A 26,364-nucleotide genomic window follows, 5' to 3' on the forward strand; every position below is an offset into this window, starting at 1 on the left:
ATACAGTCTAGTAGCTCTTCTGTGGGATCGGACCAGATGGGCTAGCCTTTGAATCAGTGAGCCTTGGGTGCTGATGACCCTTTCGCCAGTTCACCAGTTGTCCTTCCTTTGGTAGGTACTAACCACTGCATACTGGGAACTCTCCACAAGACCTGCCATTTTGGAGATGCTCTGATCCAGTCGTCTGGCCATCAAATTTGGCCCTTGTCAAAGTCACTCAGATCCTTACGCTTGCCCATTTTTCCTGCGTCCAACACATCAACTTTGAGAACTGACTGTTCACTTGCTGCCTAATATATCCCAGCCCTTTGACAGGTGACATTATAACAAGATAATCAATGTTATTCACTTCACCTGTAAGTGGTTTCAATGTTATGGCTGATTGGTGTATATACTAATATACTATTTTGGCTTCACTTTTGCCTTCCTTTTACGACCTCCATCCATATACGTATACAATCATAGGGTTCGATGAAGCATAACCATGGGAAAAAAGCACGCCACTGTGGCTGCAATAGTAAAATAGGCCCTGACAAACAAACCATCATGAGTAAGGCTGAAGGCTGTCCAACAACTTTAGTAACATTTGGATAGGTTTAGCACTTCTTAAAATCATCTAGCAGCAACAAAATTGCCATGGTCAATTACCTAATGTTTTACGTAAAATGAGCATGGCTTTAAAGACATTACAGAAAACCTAAGAGCATTTACAGAGTTCGGAACATATAAAATAAGACAGATGCACTATGTGTTATGTGATGCTATCAGTAGCAGGATCGGATGAAAGAAGATATCTGATATGTGGGTGCTTGATAATTTGCCATCTATTTTCAGTAGAGCCGTTTTGCACAAACAGTTTTGCATTGAGGAGTTAAGACTCCTCTGCTGAAAAAAAAAATCGATAAAAACCCTTATAGAATATTAATGGTTTTAATGGTTATAATAGGAATTGTATTGGTTTTAATGGAAACTGTAATGTTCCCTGTGGGTCTCTACTGGTAATTTGTTGCCTTCTATCGGTGGCATGTTATGTCTAGTGGGTGCCATTAAGGACCAATAATGGTAATGGTTTTAATGGTTAGCTGATGGTCTGTAATGGGATTTGCAGTGGAAAGCATTAGAATCTATGTAGTAGGTGGTGATGGTTTTCCAGCAGAGTCAGCGCCAGGCCGCTGGGTGGCAGCAGAGCGCAGGTGGGTCACTGAGCGTCTTTTTGCTCATGCGCTTAAACGCACTTGGCGCCAGAAAGTGTGAGGTGCCAGCGCTCCTGCCGACAGTGTGCGCGAGTTTCAGCGCGCAGCCGTGCTGTGTGGACGCAAACAAGCCCAGATCTTCAGGCCGCCGATTCCCAAAAGCCTGCAAATAGCACTCCTACCGCTGTCTTTCACTTCGATCAAAGGACAAACAGGTTGGAAAGTCTGTAAATCGGCATCATTTTCTTTTTTCAATATTAAATGGGGAGTTTGTTTTGCGTATCCAAATTAATCCGTGCTTTCAGATTAAACTTTACAAGTGAGCCTAGCCAGCTAAGCGGCTAACTAGCGTGCTATAATGACAATGTTATTTGTCTTTAGCTGTAATCCGGTTTTACGCGATTAAATATTACTTTATTACACGCCGTTTTACCGTACTGATAATTAAGCAGATTTTGGGAAAAGGTTGTTGAATGGTTGCGGTTTGTAAAAGCTGTAAACGTCATGAAGTTTAATGGCGGTAGCTTGTAGTGCGCTAGATGTAGCGATGTGGTTTGGGCTTAGCAGGACGGTAGGCCATGTTGTTTCATCGAGCTAAGAATGTGTGCTCTAACAATTTTCATCGTTAGCTAGCATCATCCTCACTGCTGTGTGGCGGCTCCTGACTCGAGCAGAGCCGGGCTCTTTTAGAGCTGCTAGCAGCATGCTTTACTAACACACTCGTCTGTTTTACCGTTATATTTAACCACAAAGGAGACGCGTTGTTGTTATGTAAGATGGGGGACGCCTTTCCCGGGCTTTTTGCGAGGTGGCTCGGCGATAGTTAGCTATTTTAATAGAAATCCGTTTTAAACATTCGTGATTCTCAGTTTAGCTTTTTTTTATAAACGATTTACTGATTCTACATTGTGCTTTGAACGCAGTGCATTTTCCACATTACGACGAATGTGTGTGTATTTTTTTTCATGGCGGTAGCTGCGCTGTAGCCGAGTTGCGTAGCTCCGTGGTTGTGTGAGGGCGGAAGCTAGCGGCGGCCATTTTAGAGCTAGTTAGCTGTTCCAGTCTGAGCTGCACAAGATGCCCACCGCGAAAGGCGTTGTAATTCTCTGAAGAGGCTGAGTCAGAATATGCGAATGGCCAGTCCAAGATTTAAACACGGCACCGACAAACAAGATTAAGCACTGCATTGAATTTAAGCGGTACTGTCAAGATATGAAATCTAATTTATGCACTAGCCAAATTGCTAGTTAGCCAGCTAGTTAGCAGATATTGCGTGCTTCGGGAAGCTAACTAGCCAGGCTACTTAGCCAGCTAACTTAGCCAACAATGGCATTCCCATATTTATTACTCTCTCTATAGTTGAATGCTGCAAGGTTTCCTGTTGTAGATTATAAAAAGGATTAATACCGCGACTATATAAACTCGTACTTGATAGATAATTATTAATAGGCTTGGGCTTTAAAAAAATTCCTGTGCACTTTGCTTTTACAGGTATACCTAGCCAGCTAAGTTAGCTCAAAAATAACTGTCTATCGGCTAACACTAGCCCGTTTTTAGCAATACAGAGATTTGCTAACTAGCTTAATGGTAATAGCCAGGTAGCCTTGTTTGTGTTTGTTGTGCTAAAGTGTTTTGTTTAAGTTGTTGTGGTTTTTTTTTTTTTTTTTTAAAAATTGTTCTCATTTGGTATTTAAGACCTGTCCCCTTATCTTTGCCAGTAGTATGTTTAGTCTAAAATGTGGTGTTTTTGTTTTTCACTAGCACCTCAGCACTACAGGTGTTAGCCTGGTGGTCAAGCAGAGTGCAGTAATCTTCTGTTTTACAGGTTCAACCAGAGGTCAATTCCTACATTTAAGTTAAGAGCTTTGTAGGAGAACTGATCAGGATTAACATACTAGATATTAACTTATCTTTACATCTTTTTTTAAACTTTCATGTCCTTTATGTGCAGCAAGCATTTGTAAGTTTGTGTTTTATTGTCTTCCCAACAGGCCAGATCCCTCCTGGCTCGTGCTGACCAGAACGGTCCCAAGCATTTTTTTATTCTGAGAAAGCGGTGCTCCTAGAGCAGCGCTAAGTTTCACTTAAACGGGAAGACGGAAGTCGTCAGGCTGGAGTGTGTCCTGATGGCTGAGTCAGAGACTGAGTGTGACACACCAGGCCTTGACACGCTGGGGTCTGAGTGTGTCATAACTCACACGCAAGTCGGTGACTTGCACTATGCAGCGGAGACTGAGATTATGACCCAGGAGGACAAGAGGCTTGACCTGGAAGCCATTCATGGCGATCTTGGGGCTGTGGCTTGTGTTGATGCCGTAACGGAGACGGACCATGACTACACTAAGTCTGAGGTACATCATGACCCGCAGTACTTTGGAGGCGCAGACATGAAAGGCAATGAGGCTCTGCTTGGTGAAGTGCTGCTGAAGGCAGAGATGGGTGGAGCTGGTGCAGAGCATGTAGTGAAGGATGAGTCAGACCATGGAGGAGAGCTGACAGTGGAGTCGGAGAATGGTGTCATCATTCATGAAGCCCAGGGTCTTCAGTGCAATGAGTGTGGGGAGATATTCAGCAGCATGACCGACCTGCATCAACACTTTGAAATCCATAAAGCAACCCATCCATACATTTGTATCCAGTGTGGTGAGAGCTTTGCTGTGGAAGCTAGTCTGAGAGGGCATATGAAAATACACATGAAGGACAAGGGCTATGCTACCACTGGTGTGGAGATGGTTGGTAAAGGGGTCATCGATGCATTCAATCTCAAACCACATCAGATGATGCACTCCCCTGAAAAGCCACACAGATGCTCTGAATGCGGCAAGAGCTTTGCCGCAGCCATCACGCTCAGAGAGCATATGAAAATGCATTCTGATGACAAACCCTACAAATGTACTCAGTGCAGGAAGAGTTTTGTCCGTAGGCGCCATCTAAAGAAACATCAGGAGCTGCATGCTCGCGAAAAGCCATTTACCTGCCCCCAGTGTGGGAAAGGCTTTGCTACGGCTTCTAATTTGAAACAACATCAGAAGACCCATGCTGGTGACAAGCCACATCGATGCTCCCAGTGTGGAAAGTGTTTCGCAGCAGCAGCCACTTTGAGAGAACACCAGCGAATCCACTCTGGTGAGAAACCTTACAAATGTAACCAGTGCAGGAAGAGCTTTGTAAGAAAACGCCACTTGAAGAAGCACCAGCTAGTGCACCAGGGTGGCAAGCCCTATCGATGCTCTCAGTGCGACAAAGGTTTCAATCACTCTTCGTCCCTGTCACGACACCACAAAGTCCACCTGGAGGCCAAAATGTACGCCCAGCCCGATAAGGAGTTCCCCTTTGATACGCCAATGAAGAGGGGAATGCACACAGGCGAAAAGCCATACAGCTGCAACCACTGTGAGAAGAGCTTCAATCACTCTTCATCGCTGTCCAGGCACCAGAGAACTCATTCTGATGGGAAATCCTACACTTGTGCCCACTGTGGCAAGAGGTTTAATCATTCCTCTTCTCTTGCAAGACACCAACGTGTCCATTTGGATGAGAAGACCTCTTATAGTGCTATTCCCACAGGAAAGGGATTCCCTCCTACTACCATCCTGAAACAGAGGATTCTGCAGAGTGAGAAACCATATAGGTGTTCTCAGTGTGGAAAGGGTTTCAATCACTCCTCCTCCCTCTCAAGGCACCACAGAATTCACATTGATCAGTAAGCTCACCGCTGAGGTGGCTGTGGTATTTTACAGTTTGTCCCAACTTCGTTTCAGGCCAACCTCAAATTTTTGTCTTCATAGAACTAGGAAAATCTAAAGTTTATTTGGGGTCTATAAATGGATCTTGAAGGTATATTAAAAATATAATTCTGCTTAAGTCCTTTACCTTTACATTTTAAGAGCGATGAATCTCAATAACTGGTATGATTGACACTGAGCTGTTGCTGATCCTGCGCAGTGTGCATATAGAGCTTGCTGCTTTTAATTTGACATCTGTATGATAATGTAGCAATTTCATGCTTAATGACCAGGCCAGCAATACTCTTACGCATACCCTCGGAAAGAAATTAGGGCGGATAATTTCAGAGCCTGTTTTGAGCTTTAGACATATAATTGGTGACCAAGTAAAGTTTTTGGGAGACTGGAGGAACCCACCACCCAACCCCCAAGCAAAGTCCATGTATCTTTACCCATCGTGTCTTATTCATGGCCTGTTCAGATACTATCGTTTGTAAATAAGTGTTGATTTTTATATACATATGTATAGGTGCGTGTGCAGTTCTTTTACACATTGAGCATTTTTGTATGACCCAGTCTGTCTTAACCATCTTTATTTTGAAAATAGGATGGTGCTTGAAAGTTTTGCTGGCTCCAGGAAAGCTGTTAGCAAAGGTGCAAGCCTGCATAAAATTTACTTCAAAGTTACTTAAGCTTTAGTCACCATTGCTTTCAGCTGCGATTAAAATCGGCTGAGCAGGGGTCAAATTACCTGAACAGGAGAGTCAAACTGTAGCATACTTTCCGGACTGAGCTTCTGGTCAGACAGCTTCATTCTAAAATGAGCTGTAAGAAACATGGGCTTGTAAAGAGGGGCAAATTTAGTCCTTCCTTTAGAATTGTCTGATTTACTGACTGACTCCAAAAAACCTAGTTTGACAGATTATAAATCATTGTATACTTACAATTCAGTGTAATTTGATCTAAACGTTCCCTCTGAAGCATTGCTTAACTAGTTCCCTTTGGTACTCTACAACTTGTTACTAATGGGTAAATTGTGCATATTTGCGTTCAGACCTAACATCATCACTGTAGAACTAGTTCGGACATCCATATATATATATAATAACCAGTAGTTAACTTATATTCTGGATACATGCAGCAAATTATCAAAATTTAGTCTAATAGATTGTGTGTAATTATCAGTACAATAAAAATAGCTTGCTCTTGATTTCATTTCTTTCAAAATTCCATGAAGATACACTTTCTACTTAAAGTACTGTGTATGGGGGAAGATCTTTTACATACTGATGTATTTTTTTAATATGGTTTGGGTAATCTGAAAGGGAAAAGAGGAATACTGTTTTTATGGGAGTGAACATTATATTGAATTTTTTTTTTCTTTTTGAATAATTGTACTTCAACTCATAGCATAGGCTTTTTCATTGTGTTAGATAGGTGCCTTATTGCATGCTGTGTAGAAATGTATGTTGAGCTGTAATAGAAGAAAAAGGTTTGGCTCCTCTCCCTATGTTTGCATACTAACCAACATATTTTATTTTTGACTTTAGGTAATTTTCTGTTTTGCTTTTCTGTATATGAATATATGTTTATGCTGTTACTGCTGTCTTTTAATTTCCCTGTCCATCAGCTGGTCTCATTGTAGAAAAAACTAAAGGTTTAAAAAAAAAAAAAAAAAAAGAGAAGTTACAACACCTTTGATCCATATTTTGATTGCCCTCTTAAGTGGTCAGATCTTGTTCCATGTCTTTACCCCATCTTTGAGTGGCACACACATGGATAAATAAAGGTTCTTGACTACCTGTTTTTTTTGGTTTGTTTTCCTTTTTTTTTTTTTTTTTAAAAAGATGGAATATTCATTTGCCTGTTTCATGAAACATTTCTAGTAAGGATGTCTTTTTGGACTCATTTTTGATTGCTGTAGGAACAGAATGGTTCCATCACAGGAAATGTTTGTTTATCCAGATTTCTAAATAGGACTGTTAAACTGATGTGATGACATCTGATGTAATGATGGACTAATGTTGCAAGTAATACTACATTTGGGTTTTCCTTATTTGCCATAGCTGTAGTTTGCGTTCTTTGTATATCAAGCATTAACGTTAAATTTCATTAAGTAACTACATAATGAAGTGTTTTGGGTTTTTGTGCGGTTCAAAATAGTCATTACTTACTTGTGCTCAGAAGACAAGTAGGAAATGCTGTTGTGTTGAATGTATTGTATGACGAGGAAAACCATCAGCAGTGGCTACTGATGCATTTCAGCCATAGCCTGTATATAAGGTCTAATCCACTCTGACATGCGCTTTGCACATCAGCCAGGGACAAAAATAAAAACCAGTTTATCATTACATAGTAATAGTTAATGTAGTAATTGTATGTTGGTAGTTAATTTTGTTTGCACCTCTGTGCTATGCTTTTCCTTTGCCTATCAAACTATTTCATGACTTTACAATGACTCGTCTGGGGAAACTTCTCCGCACGGATTTGTGTAACTATATGGGGCACATTTCTGGGTTCATGTAATGCTTTTGTACTAGGCTCTTTAGTCTGGTAACCATAATCATATGCTTCATGGCCTTCGATGACCACTAGTTTTAACCCATCTATGCTCTCTGTATATAATCTAATCTGTCTGTTTTGGTCTCTAGCTTGTCAAAGATAGTGTTTGCATGCTAGCTAAAACTAGACTAGTGGATCCCAAAGTGTGAGAGTACTGCAGGGGATGTGCAGGGAGACGGAATGGGTGCATAGTGTTTTCTCACCCCAGTAAAATCTTCAAATGACATAACTGTTAATCTTTTATTTGTTTATAGAGCGATAATACTTTTTTTTTTTTTTTTTTTGGTAAATTAGAAAAGGGGGTGGTTGGCACTCACTGTGCTAGACAGTAGAAAAGACAGATGAGCTGAGGGCTTATCACTCATCCTTGCATGATATGACAGTTTGAAATACAAAATATGTGGAGAAACACACAACTGCCTGCTGTCTGGAGTTCTCTGTCTATACGAGTTGAGCTTGAGTGAATACAAACTCCACAGTGTAAATAAATTAACTGGATCACCCATCATTCACTAAACTCCCGTCCTGTATCCTTTTCACAATTATAAGACTTCTGCTGGCTTTATGCACTCATGCTCTCTCTCCCATGATTGGCTGTGGCTCATGCCAATCACCAGGTTATCAGATTTCTTTCATGCCTGAAGTTGGGCCGTGACTGGCATATCAAAATGTTCCTTGATGTGAAAGTGTCCAATATCTTACAGAAATTAAGGATTTTACGTTGTAAATTAAAACACTTTTAACTCTTGTGTAAAACTTGTTCCTGTCATTGTATGAACAAAAATGTCACTATCTCACTTAAAAAAAAAAAAAAAAAAAAAAAAAAAAAAAAGCGCTCAGTAAAAATAGCTAGCTAGCCTAGCTAAACAACAGCCAGTTTTAGCAGACTGAAAGACAACCAGTGTATTTTTTTCCCACCAGTGCTTTTTAAAATTATTGTTCAACAGTTCAACTCAGTTAAATAATTCATCTTCACTGGTCAAAAATCAGTTTACCAATTAAATGTAAAATTCCTTAGTTAGGAATTTTCGTATCTCAACACCTAGCATGCTTATTAATCAATAGTATCAAATGGACTGTAAATGAGCCAGCTTTTGCTCTTAAGGCTGATTTTCCTGGTAGAGAACACCAAAAATATGTCCTTCACAGAACAGCTTTAAGATACCATGATGTGTTTAGCCAACTCGGTCTGCTGCAAAATGACTTAATGTCTGCGTGCCAATATAATTTACCGATAGCTAGCTATTTACATGTATAACTAAGCTAACTATTTGTAGCATATTTGTTCATTCATTCATATTCAGGAACACTATCCTAGTCAGATCATGGTAGAGCCACAGTCTATCCTGGGAACACTGGGTGTGAAGTAGGAATATACTTTGGCTGGGATACCAGTCCATTGCGGTGCACCATGTACAGCTGGGAGCAATTTAGTGGAGCCAATCCACCTACCAGCATGTTTTTTTGGAAGAACCCAGAGGACACCTGAGACATGGCCCTGAGATTCTTTTATATGTTATTTAAAAAAAAAACTTTCTGTGATGGTGTAAATTTACTAATAGTAGGTCAATAGGCCAAAACATCTACTCTCATTAAACTTTAAACTCAGTAGATTTGTGCTGTGTGCAAGATGTCTTTTTTAAGTAAAGAAGGAGCATTATTATGTAATATGTAAACGACAGATTCTCTCATCAGAAGTAAAATGGTTGTACTTTTCTATCTTGAGAGTGAGAACACCTGCTTCTGACCTACAGCTGTAGTAGTCTGTAATGTTTTAAGTGGTGTCAGTGTAATTTTAACAACTCTTAACTTTTAACAACTTTACCAATATGTTAACAGCATGTAATTAATTGTGATTTGTAGTCAGGGGGCAGCGGGTAGCGTTACCTCAGCTCCAGGGTCCTCAGGTTGTTCCTGAGCTCAGTTTGCATGTTCTCCCAATGCCCACATGGGTTTCCTCTGAGTTTTCTGGTTTTGTTCCACCTCCCAAAACATGTCAGTAGGTGCATGGCTAAGATAAATTCTCCCTAGGTGTGAATGAGTGTGTAAATGTTTAGACACAATGCATGGTGCCCTTCCATGGGCTGGCATCCCATCCAGCGTATATTTTCACCTCACAGCCAGTGTTCTCAGGATAAGCAGGATAAAGTGATGACTATTGTAACTGTTGGGTGATGTGAGTCAAAATTTGTAGTTATGTAAAACTACAAATGAAAAAATGTAAAATTATACATGAGTGACATGAATTCATGTTAAAAATCCAGCAGTGAAAGAGTTAAATGAAGGTCACGGCTAGATAGTAGCCAATGAACTCTGAGCTCTTTCTTTCAGGTGCTCTGTGTGCTCTCTCACTGAGAAGATCTGATGGATGAAAAGTGTGACAGTAGACAGTTCAAAAGTGAAAGGAGTCTAGAGGTCTTCAAATCGAGTGTCAGAGTAGTTAAATGCCCTGCCGAAAACATTAAATGGTTGACAAATGGTCATATAAGTGATAAGTAATTGGTGAGTTACTGTGATGGTGAGTTAAACTTTTTTTTTTCTCTCTAAAAGTTACCATTGTAGCACACTAGCCTTCATGTGTCTGATCCCTCCAAATAAAAGTGGGCATAAAGATTAAATTAAATAAAAAAAGAAATAAAAATGAGCTGAAAAAAATAGCTAAAAAAATTTTTTTTTATATATATATATATATATATATATATATATATGTGTGTGTGTGTGTGTGTGTGTGTGTGTGTGTGTGTGTGTGTGTTGAAATTGTTGGTTTTAACCAAAATCCAATATTTAGCATGGAGTGAAAAAAGATTTTTTTTTTTTTTAACACATAGCCATTGCCAGTTAAACAGCTGACAAACTCTCCATAAGCAGAACCAAGCTGAACATTCATATCTATTTTCCTTTAGTTGTTCTTAAATATAGACACAATGAAAAGAGATCACTCATTTATGATGATTATTATGAAGAGGTCTTTCATTATTTGAATATTTGTGATTAAATGGCCAGGGACAATTGTAACTTTCCACCTTCTAGAAAAGGTGCAGTGTTGAGTTACCTCACTGTTACCTGTTATTTGTTGCTGAGTTATGCATAGTTGTATGTACATACTGATGATTTCAGTGGAGTTGTGAGACCTCAGATTGAGATTGAATGTAATTAAGGGTAGAGCACAAAGAACCATTCATAATAATATATAAGCAGGTCAGTTTTTTTTAAAAAATTAATTAATTAATTAATTTTTTAAAAGAGGATCAGAATCCAGTAGAACACAGCAACAGAACCTTGCAAAGTAGATGGTGAGCCATCTAAGGAGCTGAACACACTTATTGAATGGATCACTTATTTGTTTGGAGTTACTTAAAATAGGAGTGTTAAACATGCAGCCTGTGGGCCAGAACCAGGCAGATAAATGTTCTAATCTGGCCTACCAAATGATATAAGCATCTGTATACTAAATTAAACTTGTCTTCTGGACTGTAATGAGCTTATTGCACAAACATGTCCACAACTGTGACACTTCCAGCTCTTTCACTACACATGCAGTAGCTGTATTTTATAGTCTGGGTCTGCAAGAGTTCCTGAAGTACTGTATGTATGAACACTGGCAACTTCTAGCAAGCTGGAGAAAAGCTTCAAACTGTATGCTTCATTATATATGCACAAGAATGTTGTTGTTCTTTCGGCTGCTCCTGTTAGGGATCGCCACAGCAGATCACTGGTTTGCATATTTGATTTGGCACAGTTTATAAGCCAGATGCCCTTCCTGACGCAACCCTCCTAAATTTTATCTGGGCTTGGGACCGGCACTGGGAGTGCACTGTCGTGTGAAACTCCAGTGGCTGGGGATCACCAAGATCGCCAAGGCCTAACCACTAGTCCTCCTGGGAACCTACATACACAAGAATGAAGGTAAGAAAATAACTATTAACAGAACACCCAAGCAAGTACCTCAAGGACAAGTTGCTGTCTCAATGTACTAATGAATGTAAACTATGCTGTTGGAAATGCAAGAGCCACACTATTTCAGAATGGAAATAAGTCATAACACTGAATACAAGGAATCCATTTAAATGAAGGATTTGGGAAAAGAGCTAGTCTCTGTTATTCCACTAGGAGGCAAAATAGAGCAATAAACTTAATTTCGAGCTAAAACTTAGATGTTGTAACCACGAATCCTTCCAAAAAAATGGGGATATTTATATAATCACAACATTTAAGTTTTTTTTTTTTTTTTTTAAATTTGTAAGTAATTTAGCAAATTATATATTTTTGTAATGAACCGCAGTGTGTTCGTGTGTTTTGTAGGTGATCTATGTTTTTAATCCGTTTCTGAATTCAGCATGTACCTTTCAGAGAACACTTAAGCGGAGATGTTCATATGCTATTGCTACACAGAACTGATTCCTTTGGTCCAGCCCACATGACATTAGATTGAGTGTAGTCTAGCTATCATAACATGTGGTAGGACAGAAAGATTGAGAAAGCACTACATCTAACAAAACATATTGCTCAACAAAGCTAAAGTAAGAGTCAAAGCATACACCTAAGTAAAACCAAACCAATTAAACAGTGAATTCATTTAAGTAAGAAAAAATAAAAGGGAATAAAGCCTAATTTAGATTTAACTAGGTTTATAGGTTTGTAATAGGTTTAGGATTAAAGTAGTAGAGTAGTGTAATATAATGTATCAGGATAGCTAGCTACTAGGTAGGATAACATTACACTTATGCTGCTTCATAAAAAAACAAATTGAAGTTATACTTTTTAATCAAAACATAGGATGACAAATTAGTGGGAGAAATGAAAAATATTAACCTGACGAGGTTGGGTTTGGTGCTTATTTTTCAGTAAAGTTAATGATTAGTTATAGAGTAAGGTGCATTGGTACCATATAATTTGTCAGTACTGCAAATATTTTCTCAGAATACAGTATCAAACTTTAAAACACATAAAAAATATTATATTGGGTTGGACACAGTATTTTATTTTTAAAAATTTAGAAATCCTGACTGGTTACTTCGCTTGGTAAACTAAACACAATGGTAATGTCAAGCCCAGCTTTCAGTTTGTGATAACCTTTTTTTAAAAAAAAAGGAAGTGAGATTTGCTTATGTACACTCAGAAAATACAAATGTCGACAACTTGGGTGGTTTATTGTCTAATGCTGTGTCAAATTCTACATGGGTAGCATTGCCGCCTCTCAGCTCCAGGGTCCTGGGTTCGATCCCGAGCTCAGGTTACTGTCTGTGCGGTGTTTCTCATGTTCTCCTCATATTCACGTGGGTTTCCTCTAGATTTTCCTCCCAATGTCCGAATACAGGTAGGTGCTAGATTGGGGTGAATGACTGTGTGAATGGTTCCCTATAATGGACTGGCATCCCACTGGAATGAATTCTCCTGCCCTGTTGCTGGAACACGCCACCCTGCAACACTGCCACTCTGATCAGCAAAAAGCAGTTACTATGAATGAATGAATGTATGAATGAAATTAGGATTAATGAGTTCCAACCCCTTTGTGTAGGTGTTATTTAAAACTATTGTCAAAGACGTAATTTCACAAGTGAGGTTCCTTATTTGTGACCAGAATAGTTCCCTGTTCTGCGCATAGTTCAAGTTCCTCACAGATCGACTTTCACACTTTGTTTGTTTGTCATTGTTGGATATTGGTCATATGTTCTTAATAATATGACTGTCTTTTGTACTGATGGCGTAATATTCCCCCTCATGATCTTCATTCTCGTACAAAATGGAAATGGAGAGGAGTGCACAAAGGTATGTTGTAAATTAATCACTGTAAGTATTTGATCATTTCTATAATGTATAGAGTGAGTCGTACCAAACTCATACCATTTTGACTCTAACAGGTTCTGAACAATCGACACTATTCATGTGAAGGAAGGAATCTCACCTATATACCTAGCAGTATTCCTTCATCTGTAGAGACACTGGACTTCAGTTTTAACTTGTTGCCTTCTTTACAAAAGCATCTGTTTCCTCCACTGAATGATTTGCAGGTCCTGGATCTCACAAGGTAAAGAGTTCTGTCCATGTAATGATCATTGCTTAACACTAATGCTTCTTCTTACTTTTAATATATATTAAAATAACAATATTTTTTGTACGTTTTGGCCTTTCAGATGCCAAATCCAGTACATTGCTGATGATGCTTTCCACAATGTGAAGAATGTGACTACTCTAATTCTTACTGGAAACCCCGTTTCATACATAGCACCTGACAGCTTGAACTCATTACATAAATTACAGAGATTAGTTCTCGTGGACATTGGCCTGCTGTCTTTAAATGTGCAGTTCAACAATCTCACCAAGCTTCAGGAACTAAAAGCTGGAAGTAACAAGATTCAAACAATTGCTCTTCCACCATTCATGATCAACTTTAAAGACTTCTGCGTACTGGACCTGCATGCAAATAACATATCCAGAATAAAAGTAAATCACACGGCTGTACTGCGAGAGATGAGGGGAAATATCACTCTAATACTCTCCAGCAACCCAATATTACATATCGAACCAGGAGTATTTAAGGACATTTACCTAAAAGAGCTTAACATACAGAGTGCTTTCGTTTCATTTGATGCAATGAGGTATGGTCTAAAAGCTCTCAGTGGTCTTAATGTTGGAAAACTCATTATAGGAAACTACATAATAGACAAGAATATAAAGATATCAGATGCTGATTTTCTTGACGGTCTCTGTTTGATCAATTTTAATGAATTATATTTTTTTCAAAAACAACATTCAGATTATGAAATCAATGTGTTCCACTGCATGATCAATGCAACAAAAATCACTCTGAAAGAAGTCCATATAGGAGCCATTCAGCATGTCTCATTCCGTCAGCTTAAAGAACTTTACATGCAGCATAACCAATTGCCCCTCATACTGGAAATTTCACATCTACACTTGTTAGAAAAACTAGTGGTGGTTTATCAAGATCCAGTATATTTGAGAGGTCTGAGGGACTTGCCCAAACTCCAGTATGTGGATCTAAGTACAAACAAATTGCATTTGTTTGACTGTTGTTCAGAGTTTTTCTCAGGGATGCCAAACATTCATACCCTTAACCTGAGCTTTAATGAAATAATATATCTGAGCAAAAATCCATTCTCTGGACTTGACTCCATGAAGATTTTGGATATTCAGAGGACACACTTAAGGGGATTGAATGTACAATTTAAATTTTTTAAAAGTCTCAAGAATTTACAATATCTGGACATATCATACTCACACAGTACATTTTTGAGGACCATGACCTTTAGTTATCTAAGTAGTTTAAAAGTACTGAATGTGGCAGGGAACAATTTCCAAGGAGATGCGCTAAATTATGTATTTCAAAATGTCACAACTTTGGAAGTTCTTCAAATATCAGATTGTGGTATTCAGAACATAGACTGGAGAGCTTTTCAAAGTCTTTCAAGACTACGACATTTGTTTCTTAGTCAAAACAAGTTGACGGTTTTAGATTTTGTAACCCATCCAAATCTAAGAAGCTTAACATTATTAGATGTAGGAACAAATAGCATTTTTAGCATCCCACCTCATATTCTGCAAAACCTACCAACAAATCTCTCAGACCTTGACCTGTCCTTTAATCCAATTGAATGTTCCTGCTCACACATAGATTTTATTATGTGGATTGTGAACCATCAACAATTATTTCAACAATCAACTAACATTTCATGTGAAATTTTGTCACAAGATTCAAAAATTAGACTTATTGACTTTGACACTGAAGGCTGTGTACATATCAGAAGACTGACAATTGTGTTATGCATATGTGCTGTCACTTTTCTTGTTATTGTATCAGTTTTGACCTACAAATTTCAGTTTTATCTGCGATATGGCTATGTCCTGCTAAGAGGTTATAGGGCCTCCAGACAGCAGGAATGTTCTTATGATGCCTTTGTTATCTACTCCAGCAAAGATGAATCATGGGTAATGGATGAACTGGTCGAAAATCTGGAAAATGGGAGTCCACCCATTCACCTTTGTCTTCATGTGCGGGACTTTGAAGCTGGCAAGGCCATTACCTCCAACATTATAGATGAAGGCATCATGGGTAGTCGTAAAATTATTGTGGTTGTATCTAAACACTTCGTTGAGAGTGCCTGGTGTCGTTTTGAATTTGAAGTGGCGCAGTCTTGGCTAGTGATGCAAGGCAATGCTAACATCATCATCATCATTCTAGAAGATGTGGAAGAGAAGTCAAAGAAGGTGTTTGGTCTTCATAAGCACCTGAAAAACAATACGTATCTAAAGTGGAGTGGAAACCCAATAAATAACATGAGATTCTGGATTCGTCTTAGGAAAGCTGTGATCACAAGAAACTGAGTTTTTTTCCCCCACACTGGGTTAGTAAATTGGTGTCACTTTCTTATGAAACAGAATAAAAGATTCCCAAATAAATAATTTGTGCTTGTGTTCAGCTAAGCAGAGTCAAAGTTTTTAACTCAATCCTCTACTGGAATGCTTAGATTAAATCAGTCTTATCCACTTTGTGAATGGAATAACATTGTAGAAAAGAAGAGGAAATGAGACTCGCTTATATCCATTTACAAAGTGCAAATGTTTACCTCTGTGGAGTTGTCCCCCATATGAAAAAAAATAAATAACACATGTCATTTGTGAGTGCTGTGATTTGTGCTATAAACATTATTGTGCTTAATTGGTTTTTGAGATAGTACAGCATTATATATCAGTCTCAGTCAGCGGCTAAAAGTGACTTCACAGTGAATTGAATATGTAATATTTATAAAAAAAAAAAAAAATGAAACAGACACAAACTATTTTGTATAATACAAATCTCCACAAATAGAATAATAGTAACATGCACTGTGAAGTCACTCTCAACCATAGACTTACACTGGAAAAAAATCCATTACAATAAAACAGAAACCAAACCATATTTCTATTAAATACTAAATAAATTATGTGATTTAGTGGACTGAGTATATTGTAGAAGGCAAGGGAGAACTGAAGTGCTGGTTTGATGTCAAATCTAGTCAGCATAAGTACAATGCGTGCATTTGGTAATTATTTAGATAAGATGGAATTTCATGTGTAGTTTTTTTAGCCAACATCATGTGATTACACATCCTCTTTTTGGCAGACATTATTCAGAATTATTGTCAAATACGTCATTTCACGTGTGATGTGAACTTCCTTAACTGTGATTCACACTCAGTTTGATGTCACAGAAAGATTTTGATCATACTTTCTTAATAATATGACTGTCTTTTGTATAGATGGAGGAATATTCCCCCTCATATTCTTCCTTCTCATCCAGAATGGAAATGGAGAGGAGTGCACAAAGGTATGTTATAAAGTCATCACTGTAAGATTTTGGTCATTTTAATGATTGCTGTATTTGCTTATTTGTCTATGTCTGTTAAAGTGCACATTTAAAATACAATGTACTTAAATGTGAGTCGTAAGAGTGAGTGAGTACTTAAGAGTCAAATCTTACCAATCTTATCCATATCATTTTGGCACACAGATTAGAAACAATCGACACTATTCATGTGAAGGAAGGAATCTCACCTATATACCTAGCAGTATTCCTTCATCTGTAGAGACACTGGACTTCAGTTTTAACTTGTTGCCTTCTTTACAAAAGCATCTGTTTCCTCCACTGAATGATTTGCAGGTCCTGGATCTCACAAGGTAAAGAGTTCTGTCCATGTAATGATCATTGCTTAACACTAATGCTTCTTCTTACTTTTAATATATATTAAAATAACAATATTTTTTGTACGTTTTGGCCTTTCAGATGCCAAATCCAGTACATTGCTGATGATGCTTTCCACAATGTGAAGAATGTGACTACTCTAATTCTTACTGGAAACCCCGTTTCATACATAGCACCTGACAGCTTGAACTCATTACATAAATTACAGAGATTAGTTCTCGTGGACATTGGCCTGCTGTCTTTAAATGTGCAGTTCAACAATCTCACCAAGCTTCAGGAACTAAAAGCTGGAAGTAACAAGATTCAAACAATTGCTCTTCCACCATTCATGATCAACTTTAAAGACTTCTGCGTACTGGACCTGCATGCAAATAACATATCCAGAATAAAAGTAAATCACACGGCTGTACTGCGAGAGATGAGGGGAAATATCACTCTAATACTCTCCAGCAACCCAATATTACATATCGAACCAGGAGTATTTAAGGACATTTACCTAAAAGAGCTTAACATACAGAGTGCTTTCGTTTCATTTGATGCAATGAGGTATGGTCTAAAAGCTCTCAGTGGTCTTAATGTTGGAAAACTCATTATAGGAAACTACAGACTAAGCCAAGTGATAAAGATATCAGATGCTGATTATCTTGCTGGTCTGTGCTTGATACATTTCACAGAAATATATTATCTCCAAAAAGAACGGTCACCTTTTAACATTAACATGTTCCACTGCATGGTCAATGCAACGAAGATCACTCTGAGAAGAGGAGCTCTTACAGGCATGGAACATGTACCATTTCATCAACTTAAAGAACTATACATAGGTGACCATCATTTATCGATATTCCCAGACCTTTCACATGCACATTCCTTAGAAAAATTGGTGGTGGTTGATAACAATGCAATGTTATTTCACGGTCTCAGTGACATGCCCAAACTCCAGCATGTGGACCTGAGTAGAAACCAATTGATATTACAAGATTGTTGTTCCTGTTATTTCAGAGACACGCCAAATGTTCGCCACGTGAATCTAAGTCTTAACGCAAATATATGGTTGAATGAAAAACCATTTTACTATCTTGGATTGATTGAGGTATTAGATTTCCATCAAACAAAACTAGATCTAATTGGACAATTTGGAGTCTTACAAAATTTGAAGTATCTAAAATATTTAGACCTTTCATACACAAGAACTACTTTTAGTAGCTACGTATGTTTCTATGGGCTTAAGAGTCTTAAAATACTGAAAATAGCAGGCAATACTTTCCAGGGAAATACACTGTCTTATTTATTTGAAAATCTTACAGCTTTGGAGGTTCTTGACCTGTCACACTGTGGCATTGATCGAATAGACTGTAAAGCGTTCAGAAACCTCCAGAAGCTTAGCCAGTTACTTCTTAGTCGAAACAACTTGATGGTTTTGGATTTTTTGACACAGCCAAATCTACAAAGTCTAACATGGCTAGCTGTAGACCAAAATAGTATTTCTGTTATTAAACTTAATACGCTCCAAAATATACCAGCGAACCTCTCTGTTTTTGACATATCTTCTAATCCAATCAGTTGCTTCTGCACCCAAACAGATTTTATTTTGTGGATAATAAAACACCAAAAAATATTTCCTCAGTCTTATAATATTTTATGTAAAACAGTATCATCAGATTCAAAAATTAGACTTATTGACTTTGACACTGAAGGCTGTGTACATATCAGAAGACTGACAATTGTGTTATGCATATGTGCTGTCACTTTTCTTGTTATTGTATCAGTTTTGACCTACAAATTTCAGTTTTATCTGCGATATGGCTATGTCCTGCTAAGAGGTTATAGGGCCTCCAGACAGCAGGAATGTTCTTATGATGCCTTTGTTATCTACTCCAGCAAAGATGAATCATGGGTAATGGATGAACTGGTGGAAAATCTGGAAAATGGGAGTCCACCCATTCACCTTTGTCTTCATGTGCGGGACTTTGAAGCTGGCAAGGCCATTACCTCCAACATTATAGATGAAGGCATCATGGGTAGTCGTAAAATTATTGTGGTTGTATCTAAACACTTCGTTGAGAGTGCCTGGTGTCGTTTTGAATTTGAAGTGGCGCAGTCTTGGCTAGTGATGCAAGGCAATGCTAACATCATCATCATCATTCTAGAAGATGTGGAGGAGAAGTCAAAGAAGGTGTTTGGTCTTCATAAGCACCTGAAAAACAATACGTATCTAAAGTGGAGTGGAAACCCAATAAATAACATGAGATTCTGGATTCGTCTTAGGAAAGCTGTGATCACAAGAAAATAGTAGGCTTTGTTCTAATATTTTAACATATTTTATGCTTTCAATTATTGTGAAGCCTTTTTTCTTTTCTTTTTTTTTTAAATACTTTAATAAATTTTTACAAGCTCATAATGCTCATACATTCTTGCTTTGTATTCATTGTACAGAAATCTGCTTTCATTAGCAGTAATAGTTCCAGCTGGTGATATAGATGTTTAGAGTACATAATGTGTGCAACACAGGTTGTTTCCTACTGTTAGAAATAGACTCTGCCTGTTTTTGAACATTACTCAGTCATTAGATAACACAGAGTAGGAAGACATTTCTTCCATATTAATAAAGATTTCAAGCAGAAAAAAATTCCCTTTATATTTCTCCACCTCTTGTACAGCCTAAAGTCACCTTAGTTCCAGCTTTTTTGATAACATTTGAAAATGCAAAACCATATCTTTACTTCACTTTAATAAGAACCAAATATCTTTGGAATGTATTTAAAATTGAATATATGGAAATTAACTGTCGCATTCCTTCTCTAAACATTTTGTTGGTGTCAGAATGATGTTTCATCACGACACACCCTCTAGGTTTGAAACCCAACAAGGCATACTGGTTTATCCTAGACATACTTCATTGTTCACATTCTCCCATATAAAACCTGTCACACAACAGTTTCACTGAAACTACCCACACTCAGAGATCTAGCCTGTGCATTTCCACAGAGGAATCAAAATGTCTCGACGTAGCAGTGTGGCAGACCAGAGCCATTATAGCTCTCTCGGAAAGTCCCAGAGATCTGAGACCTATGGAAAATACAGCAACCCCAGACCCAACAGCCGGAACAGCCAACGAAATGTACTCTGCGATTTCTGTCTGGTGAAAAAGATGAAGGCTGTGAAGTCCTGTCTAACATGCCTGACCTCGTTCTGCGAGACTCATCTGCAGGCTCACTATGAATACCCAGCGCTGATGAAGCACAAGTTGGTGACAGCAACGGGTCAGCTGAAGGAAAAGATCTGTGCCGAACATGACAAACTACTGGAGGTCTTCTGCCGCTCTGATCAGATGTGTGTCTGTGTTCTGTGCATCATGGATGAACACAAAAAACACGACATTGTCTCAGCTGCAGCTGAGAGGACAGAGAAGCAGGTGAGTATTTCTTCTACGATACATTTCCATTTACATTTATGGCATTTGGCAGACACCCTTATCCAGAGCGACTTACAAAAGTGCTTTGAAGTCTATCAAAAATACATTCTGATACTGACTCTCTAGGTCACAAACTAGGAATACCATCAGTCCAAAAACTCTGTTGGGGAGGTAATAGACAAGCGCTCAGACAATACAATTTTCTTTTTCTTTTTTTTTTTTTTTGGTAAGTGCTAATTTAAGTACTTCATGAAGAGATACGTTTTTAGACGTCGTTTGAAGACTGCCAGTGACTCAGCTGTTCAGACATCTAGGGGAAGTTCATTCCACCACCTTGGTGCCAGAACAGAGAAGAGTCTCGATGCATGCCTTCCTTGAACCCTGACAGACGGTGGCACCATACTCTACTAGATACTCTACTAGAACATCTCTTATTATGTTTATTAAGATGTACATATTGAAAATGTAGCCTGATATCTAATGTTTTAATATGTCAATTTAAAATAATAATAATAATAATAATAATAATATTGTAATAGCTCTTCTTTAAGATGTACATATTAAAAATGTAGCCTGATATCTAATGTTTTAATATGTCAATGTAAGATAATAATAATAATAATAATAATAATAATAATAATATTGTAATAGCTCTTCTTTAGATATTTCAACCTTACATGCATCATTGCTAAGACACATGTGATCCTCATGTGATGATGCCCAGTAAACATAAGCGCTTTTTTACTCTTGCAGAAACAGCTTAGTGCTAAACTGATGTCCTCTCAGCAGAAGATTGATGAGAGAGTAAAGAAATGGCAAGATCTGATGCAGGCTACAGAGTCTTTAAAGGTGGGGCTTTAACAGGAACCTGTGGAATGCACTCTACTCTGTTTTTCTTATTGCTGCCATACTGCGTTTATATATTATTTAACCTCGATTACCCCAACTAAACTCTCATTTGCCGATTCTCCACAGCACTCATCTCAGAGTGTGTTGGAGGAAAACGAGAGAATATTCACCGAGTTGATGCAAGCTCTAGAGAGGAGGTACACTGATGTGAAGGAGTTGATCCGGGCCCAAGAAACAGCCCTGATGACTCAGGCTGAGAGACACCTGAGCCGAATGGAGGAAGAAATCACATTACTGAGGATGAAACACAATGACCTGGAGAGGCTTTCTCAGTCCGAAGATCACATTCATTTCTTACAGGTATGGGTTCCTACATATCAATCAGAAAATATGGTTGCAACTGTGGTTTTTTTTTGTGAGATATGTATGAGATATAATTACATAGTCATTACCATAAAATCAACTCTATTCTGGCAATAGAGCTGGCAGGCTCTTTCTGCACCCTCAGGATATGAAGACTTGTCCAAAGTGACACTGGCCCCACTTCACTCTTTTGATAAAGTTAAGAAAGCAATCTCTGAGCTTAAGATTCAAGTAGAAGATGCAAGCAAGGGAGAACTGAACAAGATCTCATCAGCAGGTTGGTGAAATACAGCACAATTTATGTAAATTATTCCTTTTAAGTGTTTTATGAGTACCTGATTTATCATATAAAAACATTTGTGACTTTTCACTTTCTTTACAGTAAGAGAAGTTCAAATACTGCAGATTCTGGAACCAAAAACAAGAGAGGACTTTTTAAAGCGTAAGTTGTTTTATTCACTACAGTCAAAATGTACTACATACTAGAACACAGCCAGTTTTAGTGAAATTTATAAAAGTCTGAAAATAAACCAGAAACCAATAGTTTGGTTAAACACAGCCTGAGTGACATTAAGTTGACAAGTGCAAGTATTCAGGACATACACCCTAATAAATTCAAAACCAAGCCACTTATAAGTATTTTTAATGTAACTAAAACAAGAAAATCATGTGAAACAGGGGAGTCTCAAAGTAAGGGTAGAGGGACAGGTGGGGACAATTGTATGGCCTTGGGACTAGAAACTGAGAAAAATGAGAAACATTTATGTTAGAAAGAAAGAAAGAAAGAAAGAAAGCCTTTTACTGTTACATAAACAAATACTACTGCACAGTGAAATTCTCTGCATAACTAGCTTGTTAGGAAGCTGGGGTAGGAGCACATGATCAGCCCTTGCAGCAGGTGATTGTTATGGGCCTTGCTCAAGGGCAACTTGATTTCACTGGGATTCAAACTGATGACCTTCTGACTGGTATCCCTAACACCTTTACTACTGAACAACCCTGTTCTTGTTAGGCTACATCTGGAGCTCAAGTGGTACAAATGTCTCGGTTTCATTTTGTCACACATTAAGAGCCTTGGCAATGTTCCAGCCATCTGAATCCAGTTATACAGGGTCTAGTATGATTCGCACATAAAACATCATCTTTTGTTAGTTATTAGCGCCCCCCAATGCCCTATAATATGTTTGGCGCTTGTTCAAAATGGCAGCACTTGATGTAATTCTTGAATGTGTTCTTTTATTACATTGACAGATTAGTCATGATTAAAGTTGCAGGTCGGTTTTGCAGACCAGATTTATAGACAGAAGATGCTATTCAACAAAATTCCACAGATTCCAGATAAAATGTCACTCATGCTGTTGTGCAACAAGACAAAACAATAGCTGAATGGCTCAAATGTATTCACAGCACTCAACAGGTCATGGCAAATTAAACTGTGAACCTAGTTAGGAAACTACAAGTATATACCCAAATTCATGTTATAAGCAATTATTTTGGGAGAAAAAGCCAAACTGTATATGCATATATATATATATATATATATATGTAAGCATTCATGTGAGCACATTTACAATAAAACTGCAGAATGCTGGTTATGAGCCATCACTTGCTGTGCTGTTTTCTGTGCAGATTACAGTCAGCTTTCCCTGGATCCTCTAACAGCTCACCCGAACCTACACCTGTCCAAGGGAAACACAGTAGTGCAGATGAGCAGTGAACACCAATCATACCCTGAGCACCCAGAGAGGTACGACTACTGGCAGCAGGTGCTGTGCAAGGAGGGTATGACTGGCAGCCGTTACTACTGGGAGATTGAATGGAGCGGTACAGAAGTGGACATAGCCGTAACTTATAAGGAAGCAAGCAGGAAGGGCAGTGACAATGCTTGCAGCTTTGGCTGGAGTGACAAGTCCTGGAGTCTGTACTGCTCTGAGTCTAAATGCACCTTCATGCACCGCAGTAAACGTATCTCTGTACCATTGCCTATTTCTTCAAAAATAGGAGTGTATTTAGACCACAAGGCTGCAACCCTGGCATTTTATAGCATCTCAGACACAATGACTCTCCTCCACAGAGTACATACCTCATTCACTGAGCCAGTCTATGCAGGCTTTGGAGTCTGGGGCTATGGAAGTACTGTAAAGATACTGTAAAAATGTTTTATATATTTAAATACACTGGGAATATTTTGTAAACGACTTTAGGTTGTTCATTGTCGTTCAAAGGCCATGCCTCTATAACCACACTGTAAACAACTGAAGGAATGATGATACCACAGCTACTACACCAAAACCACTAGATGGTGTTATTCGATCTCTTTGTTACTGATTTAAAAATCCAAATTAAGTTCAAATAAATTAATGCATTTCTGATTTGATCTTTGACTCACTGCATGCTTGTGCACTTTTTCTGTGAGACCTTTTCTAGTTATCTTTACTGGTGGGTATTTTTTACCCACTGTTTAGCAACTTTTCTGGTATATTTTCTCCTTACATTAGCTATCATATCCACATAATTTACCTTAAGAAATTGAAATATAAATCTAATAAATGATATGCTCCAGTCAATTATTCAGAGGTTTAGTCAGATTTGTTTAATTTACCTTCTTTACAAATTCAACATCAATGTTTACAAGTCCACCATAGCAACTCAGCTGAGCTCCTTCTGCAATTTTCCAAATTACAGAGAAGGCCTTTTTGAACTTGGCCTACATGCATAAATGTGCATGCATTAGAGCAAAATGAGAATGTTTCTTACTAAATGTACTGTCAAAGTCAAAGCAACCTCAAACCTCTAAATTTCAAGTAAAGTCTGTAAACTGTAAAGTACAGTAGACAGGTCTATAGCTTTGTAAAAACAATTTAAATTTTGTATTTTCTACAAATGGATATATGAGCACTTATTTGGAGCTATACTTGATTCCACCTTAAAATGCAGACTAATAACCCTTAATTTTAGCACTGCTAAAATCAGTCTATATGAGGATAACTGTAAGTACAACAGATGCTTGCGTTATGCACAGATCTAGCTAATTATGTATCATTGCACGTGGATTAATACTTTGCATATACAGTACTGTGCAAAAGCCTTAGGCACATGCAAAGAAATGCTGTAGAGCAAAAATAATGAAACTAAATGTTTCTACACTAAAAAATACTATAAACAGCAGTAAACAGTAATAAATGAAACAAAGTCAATATTTGTTGTGACGATCCTTCGCTTTTTTTTTTTTTTTTTTTTTTTTTTAAATAGTCGTCTCAAGGAAATGAGCTGTAAGTGTTCCTGAGCATCTTGCAGAAGCAGCCACAGTTCTTCTGGAGACTTTGACTGTCACACTCGCTTCTTATTTTTGCAGCAAAACCCAGCAGCCTACATTATGTTTTTTTTTTGTCTGAAAAGTGTCTTTTATGTAATATGCTGCTTAACATTTTTCTGTAACATTTAATTTTGTGCTGGAAAACTAATGTCTGGAAATCTAAAACGTTTTTGTACTGAATCAACAATGTAGAAGTCACAAAATAAAAATCTGTAACAAAGTTTGTGCTAAAAAAATAGGGTGCCTAAGACTTTTGCACAGTACCTTATGTTCACGTCGTCAGATCTTTTTGTCTTATGAAAACCTGATAAAACACGGATAGTGTGATTTGTCTTGATGAGTCCTGATTTAGCATCTCGAGACTGTGTGGGCAGAAGGTCAGTGACTTGCATTTAGGTTTCTGACAGTGTGTTTGGAGTGGCAGAGAAGGCACAGAAGCAGTGATCATACTGTCACAGGGTGTGAAAGCAGTCAAACACGCAGTGAACAGGGACATCCACGGTCACGTGATACAGTGTCACGTTTGTGGCACATGAAGAGCAGGTATGTCTTACAGCAGCTGCTATTTGTACACTGAAGGTCATAACACATACAACCCCACAAATGCAAAGAAATTAAAATGCACCTTGTATGTTCTCCCCATGACCAGCTATGTCCTGAAGAACAGGGTGAGGTTTTCTGCCCCTTTTTAAAATGGTAGTAGTAAAAAAAAAACACACAACGGGCGAAGAGTGTAGCTGAAAGACGTAGTGAAGAGAAGCTGTGAGGTGCAGATGCGCTAACGTTAGCTCGAGGGGCGGGGCGAGGGGCGGGGCGAGGGGTGAGGGGCGGAGCTGAGCAGCGCCGCACAGCTGCTGCCTGGAACTGTGCTACAGCTCAGTGAAGCTCACTCACTCACTCAAGCACTGTAAGGTTAGAGGTGTGCAAGCGGGAAAACGGTGTACAACGGCACAGAATTCCTGAGTGTTTGACTATAACTCACTGGTCCTGTGTGCTCCTTAAGATTTAGGAGTGGAAAGGTGGAAGAGAAAACGGTTACCCGAGTGGGACGAGGTAAGATAATGAAATACACGACTCACACTTGGCTTGTATGGCTGCTCCAAGTCGGTTAGCATTTTTTTTTTGGCTCTGAGGAAGATATTTTGAGAAGTTGGCTTCTCTGTCCTTCTAAGTGGATTTGAGACATTTTTCCTTGCTGTGCTGTAGCTGTAATGTACCCATGCTAAACGCAAACGTGTGGG

The 26,364-nt window shown here is 38.3% G+C and overlaps 5 protein-coding genes across 10 annotated transcripts in view; all 5 read left to right on the forward strand.

The window, feature by feature from the left end:
* Positions 1-1,236: 1,236 nt before the first annotated feature.
* Positions 1,237-6,755, forward strand: si:ch211-198a12.6 (uncharacterized protein LOC563253 homolog). 4 transcript variants are annotated; one of them, XM_026938324.3, is made up of 3 exons: positions 1,237-1,408; positions 2,955-3,030; positions 3,185-6,755. In XM_026938324.3, the coding sequence occupies exon 3, from the start codon at positions 3,320-3,322 to the stop codon at positions 4,898-4,900; it is 1,581 nt and encodes a 526-aa protein (XP_026794125.1). In that variant the 5' UTR covers positions 1,237-1,408; positions 2,955-3,030; positions 3,185-3,319; the 3' UTR covers positions 4,901-6,755. The 4 variants fall into 4 exon arrangements, with proteins under 4 accessions (XP_026794125.1, XP_026794134.1, XP_034158627.1 ...); XM_026938333.3 differs by having other exon boundaries at positions 2,955-3,018; XM_034302736.2 differs by lacking the exon at positions 2,955-3,030 and having other exon boundaries at positions 1,237-1,416.
* A 3,470-nt stretch (positions 6,756-10,225) lies between these two features.
* On the forward strand, positions 10,226-16,173 carry LOC113538004 (toll-like receptor 4). The gene is made up of 3 exons (XM_053232230.1): positions 10,226-13,249; positions 13,342-13,508; positions 13,615-16,173. The coding sequence occupies exons 1-3, from the start codon at positions 13,163-13,165 to the stop codon at positions 15,824-15,826; spliced, it is 2,466 nt and encodes an 821-aa protein (XP_053088205.1). The 5' UTR covers positions 10,226-13,162; the 3' UTR covers positions 15,827-16,173.
* A 512-nt stretch (positions 16,174-16,685) lies between these two features.
* Positions 16,686-19,585, forward strand: LOC117596455 (toll-like receptor 4). The gene is made up of 3 exons (XM_034301731.2): positions 16,686-16,808; positions 16,992-17,158; positions 17,265-19,585. The coding sequence occupies exons 1-3, from the start codon at positions 16,722-16,724 to the stop codon at positions 19,471-19,473; spliced, it is 2,463 nt and encodes an 820-aa protein (XP_034157622.2). The 5' UTR covers positions 16,686-16,721; the 3' UTR covers positions 19,474-19,585.
* A 504-nt stretch (positions 19,586-20,089) lies between these two features.
* On the forward strand, positions 20,090-24,179 carry ftr14l (finTRIM family, member 14-like). Its single transcript, XM_026942747.3, has 6 exons — positions 20,090-20,595; positions 21,349-21,444; positions 21,571-21,804; positions 21,925-22,084; positions 22,190-22,249; positions 23,437-24,179. Exons 1-6 carry the CDS (start codon positions 20,179-20,181, stop codon positions 23,958-23,960), a joined length of 1,491 nt encoding a protein of 496 aa, XP_026798548.2. The 5' UTR covers positions 20,090-20,178; the 3' UTR covers positions 23,961-24,179.
* Positions 24,180-25,983: 1,804 nt separating this feature from the next.
* The window catches only part of zgc:154058 (Transmembrane protein 150A-like), a 28,125-nt gene continuing 27,744 nt past the window's right edge, over positions 25,984-26,364 (forward strand). The window contains exon 1 of one of the 3 annotated variants that reach the window (XM_026939360.3): positions 25,984-26,176. The gene's annotated coding sequence lies outside the window, so the exon portion shown is untranslated. The remainder of the gene's footprint in view (positions 26,177-26,364) is intronic. The other 2 variants (XR_008301408.1, XM_026939343.3) reach the window with 2 other exon arrangements.

Source organism: Pangasianodon hypophthalmus, chromosome 3 (genome assembly GCF_027358585.1).
Source record: "Pangasianodon hypophthalmus isolate fPanHyp1 chromosome 3, fPanHyp1.pri, whole genome shotgun sequence".
In the NCBI taxonomy this organism is placed as follows: Eukaryota; Metazoa; Chordata; class Actinopteri; order Siluriformes; family Pangasiidae; genus Pangasianodon; species Pangasianodon hypophthalmus.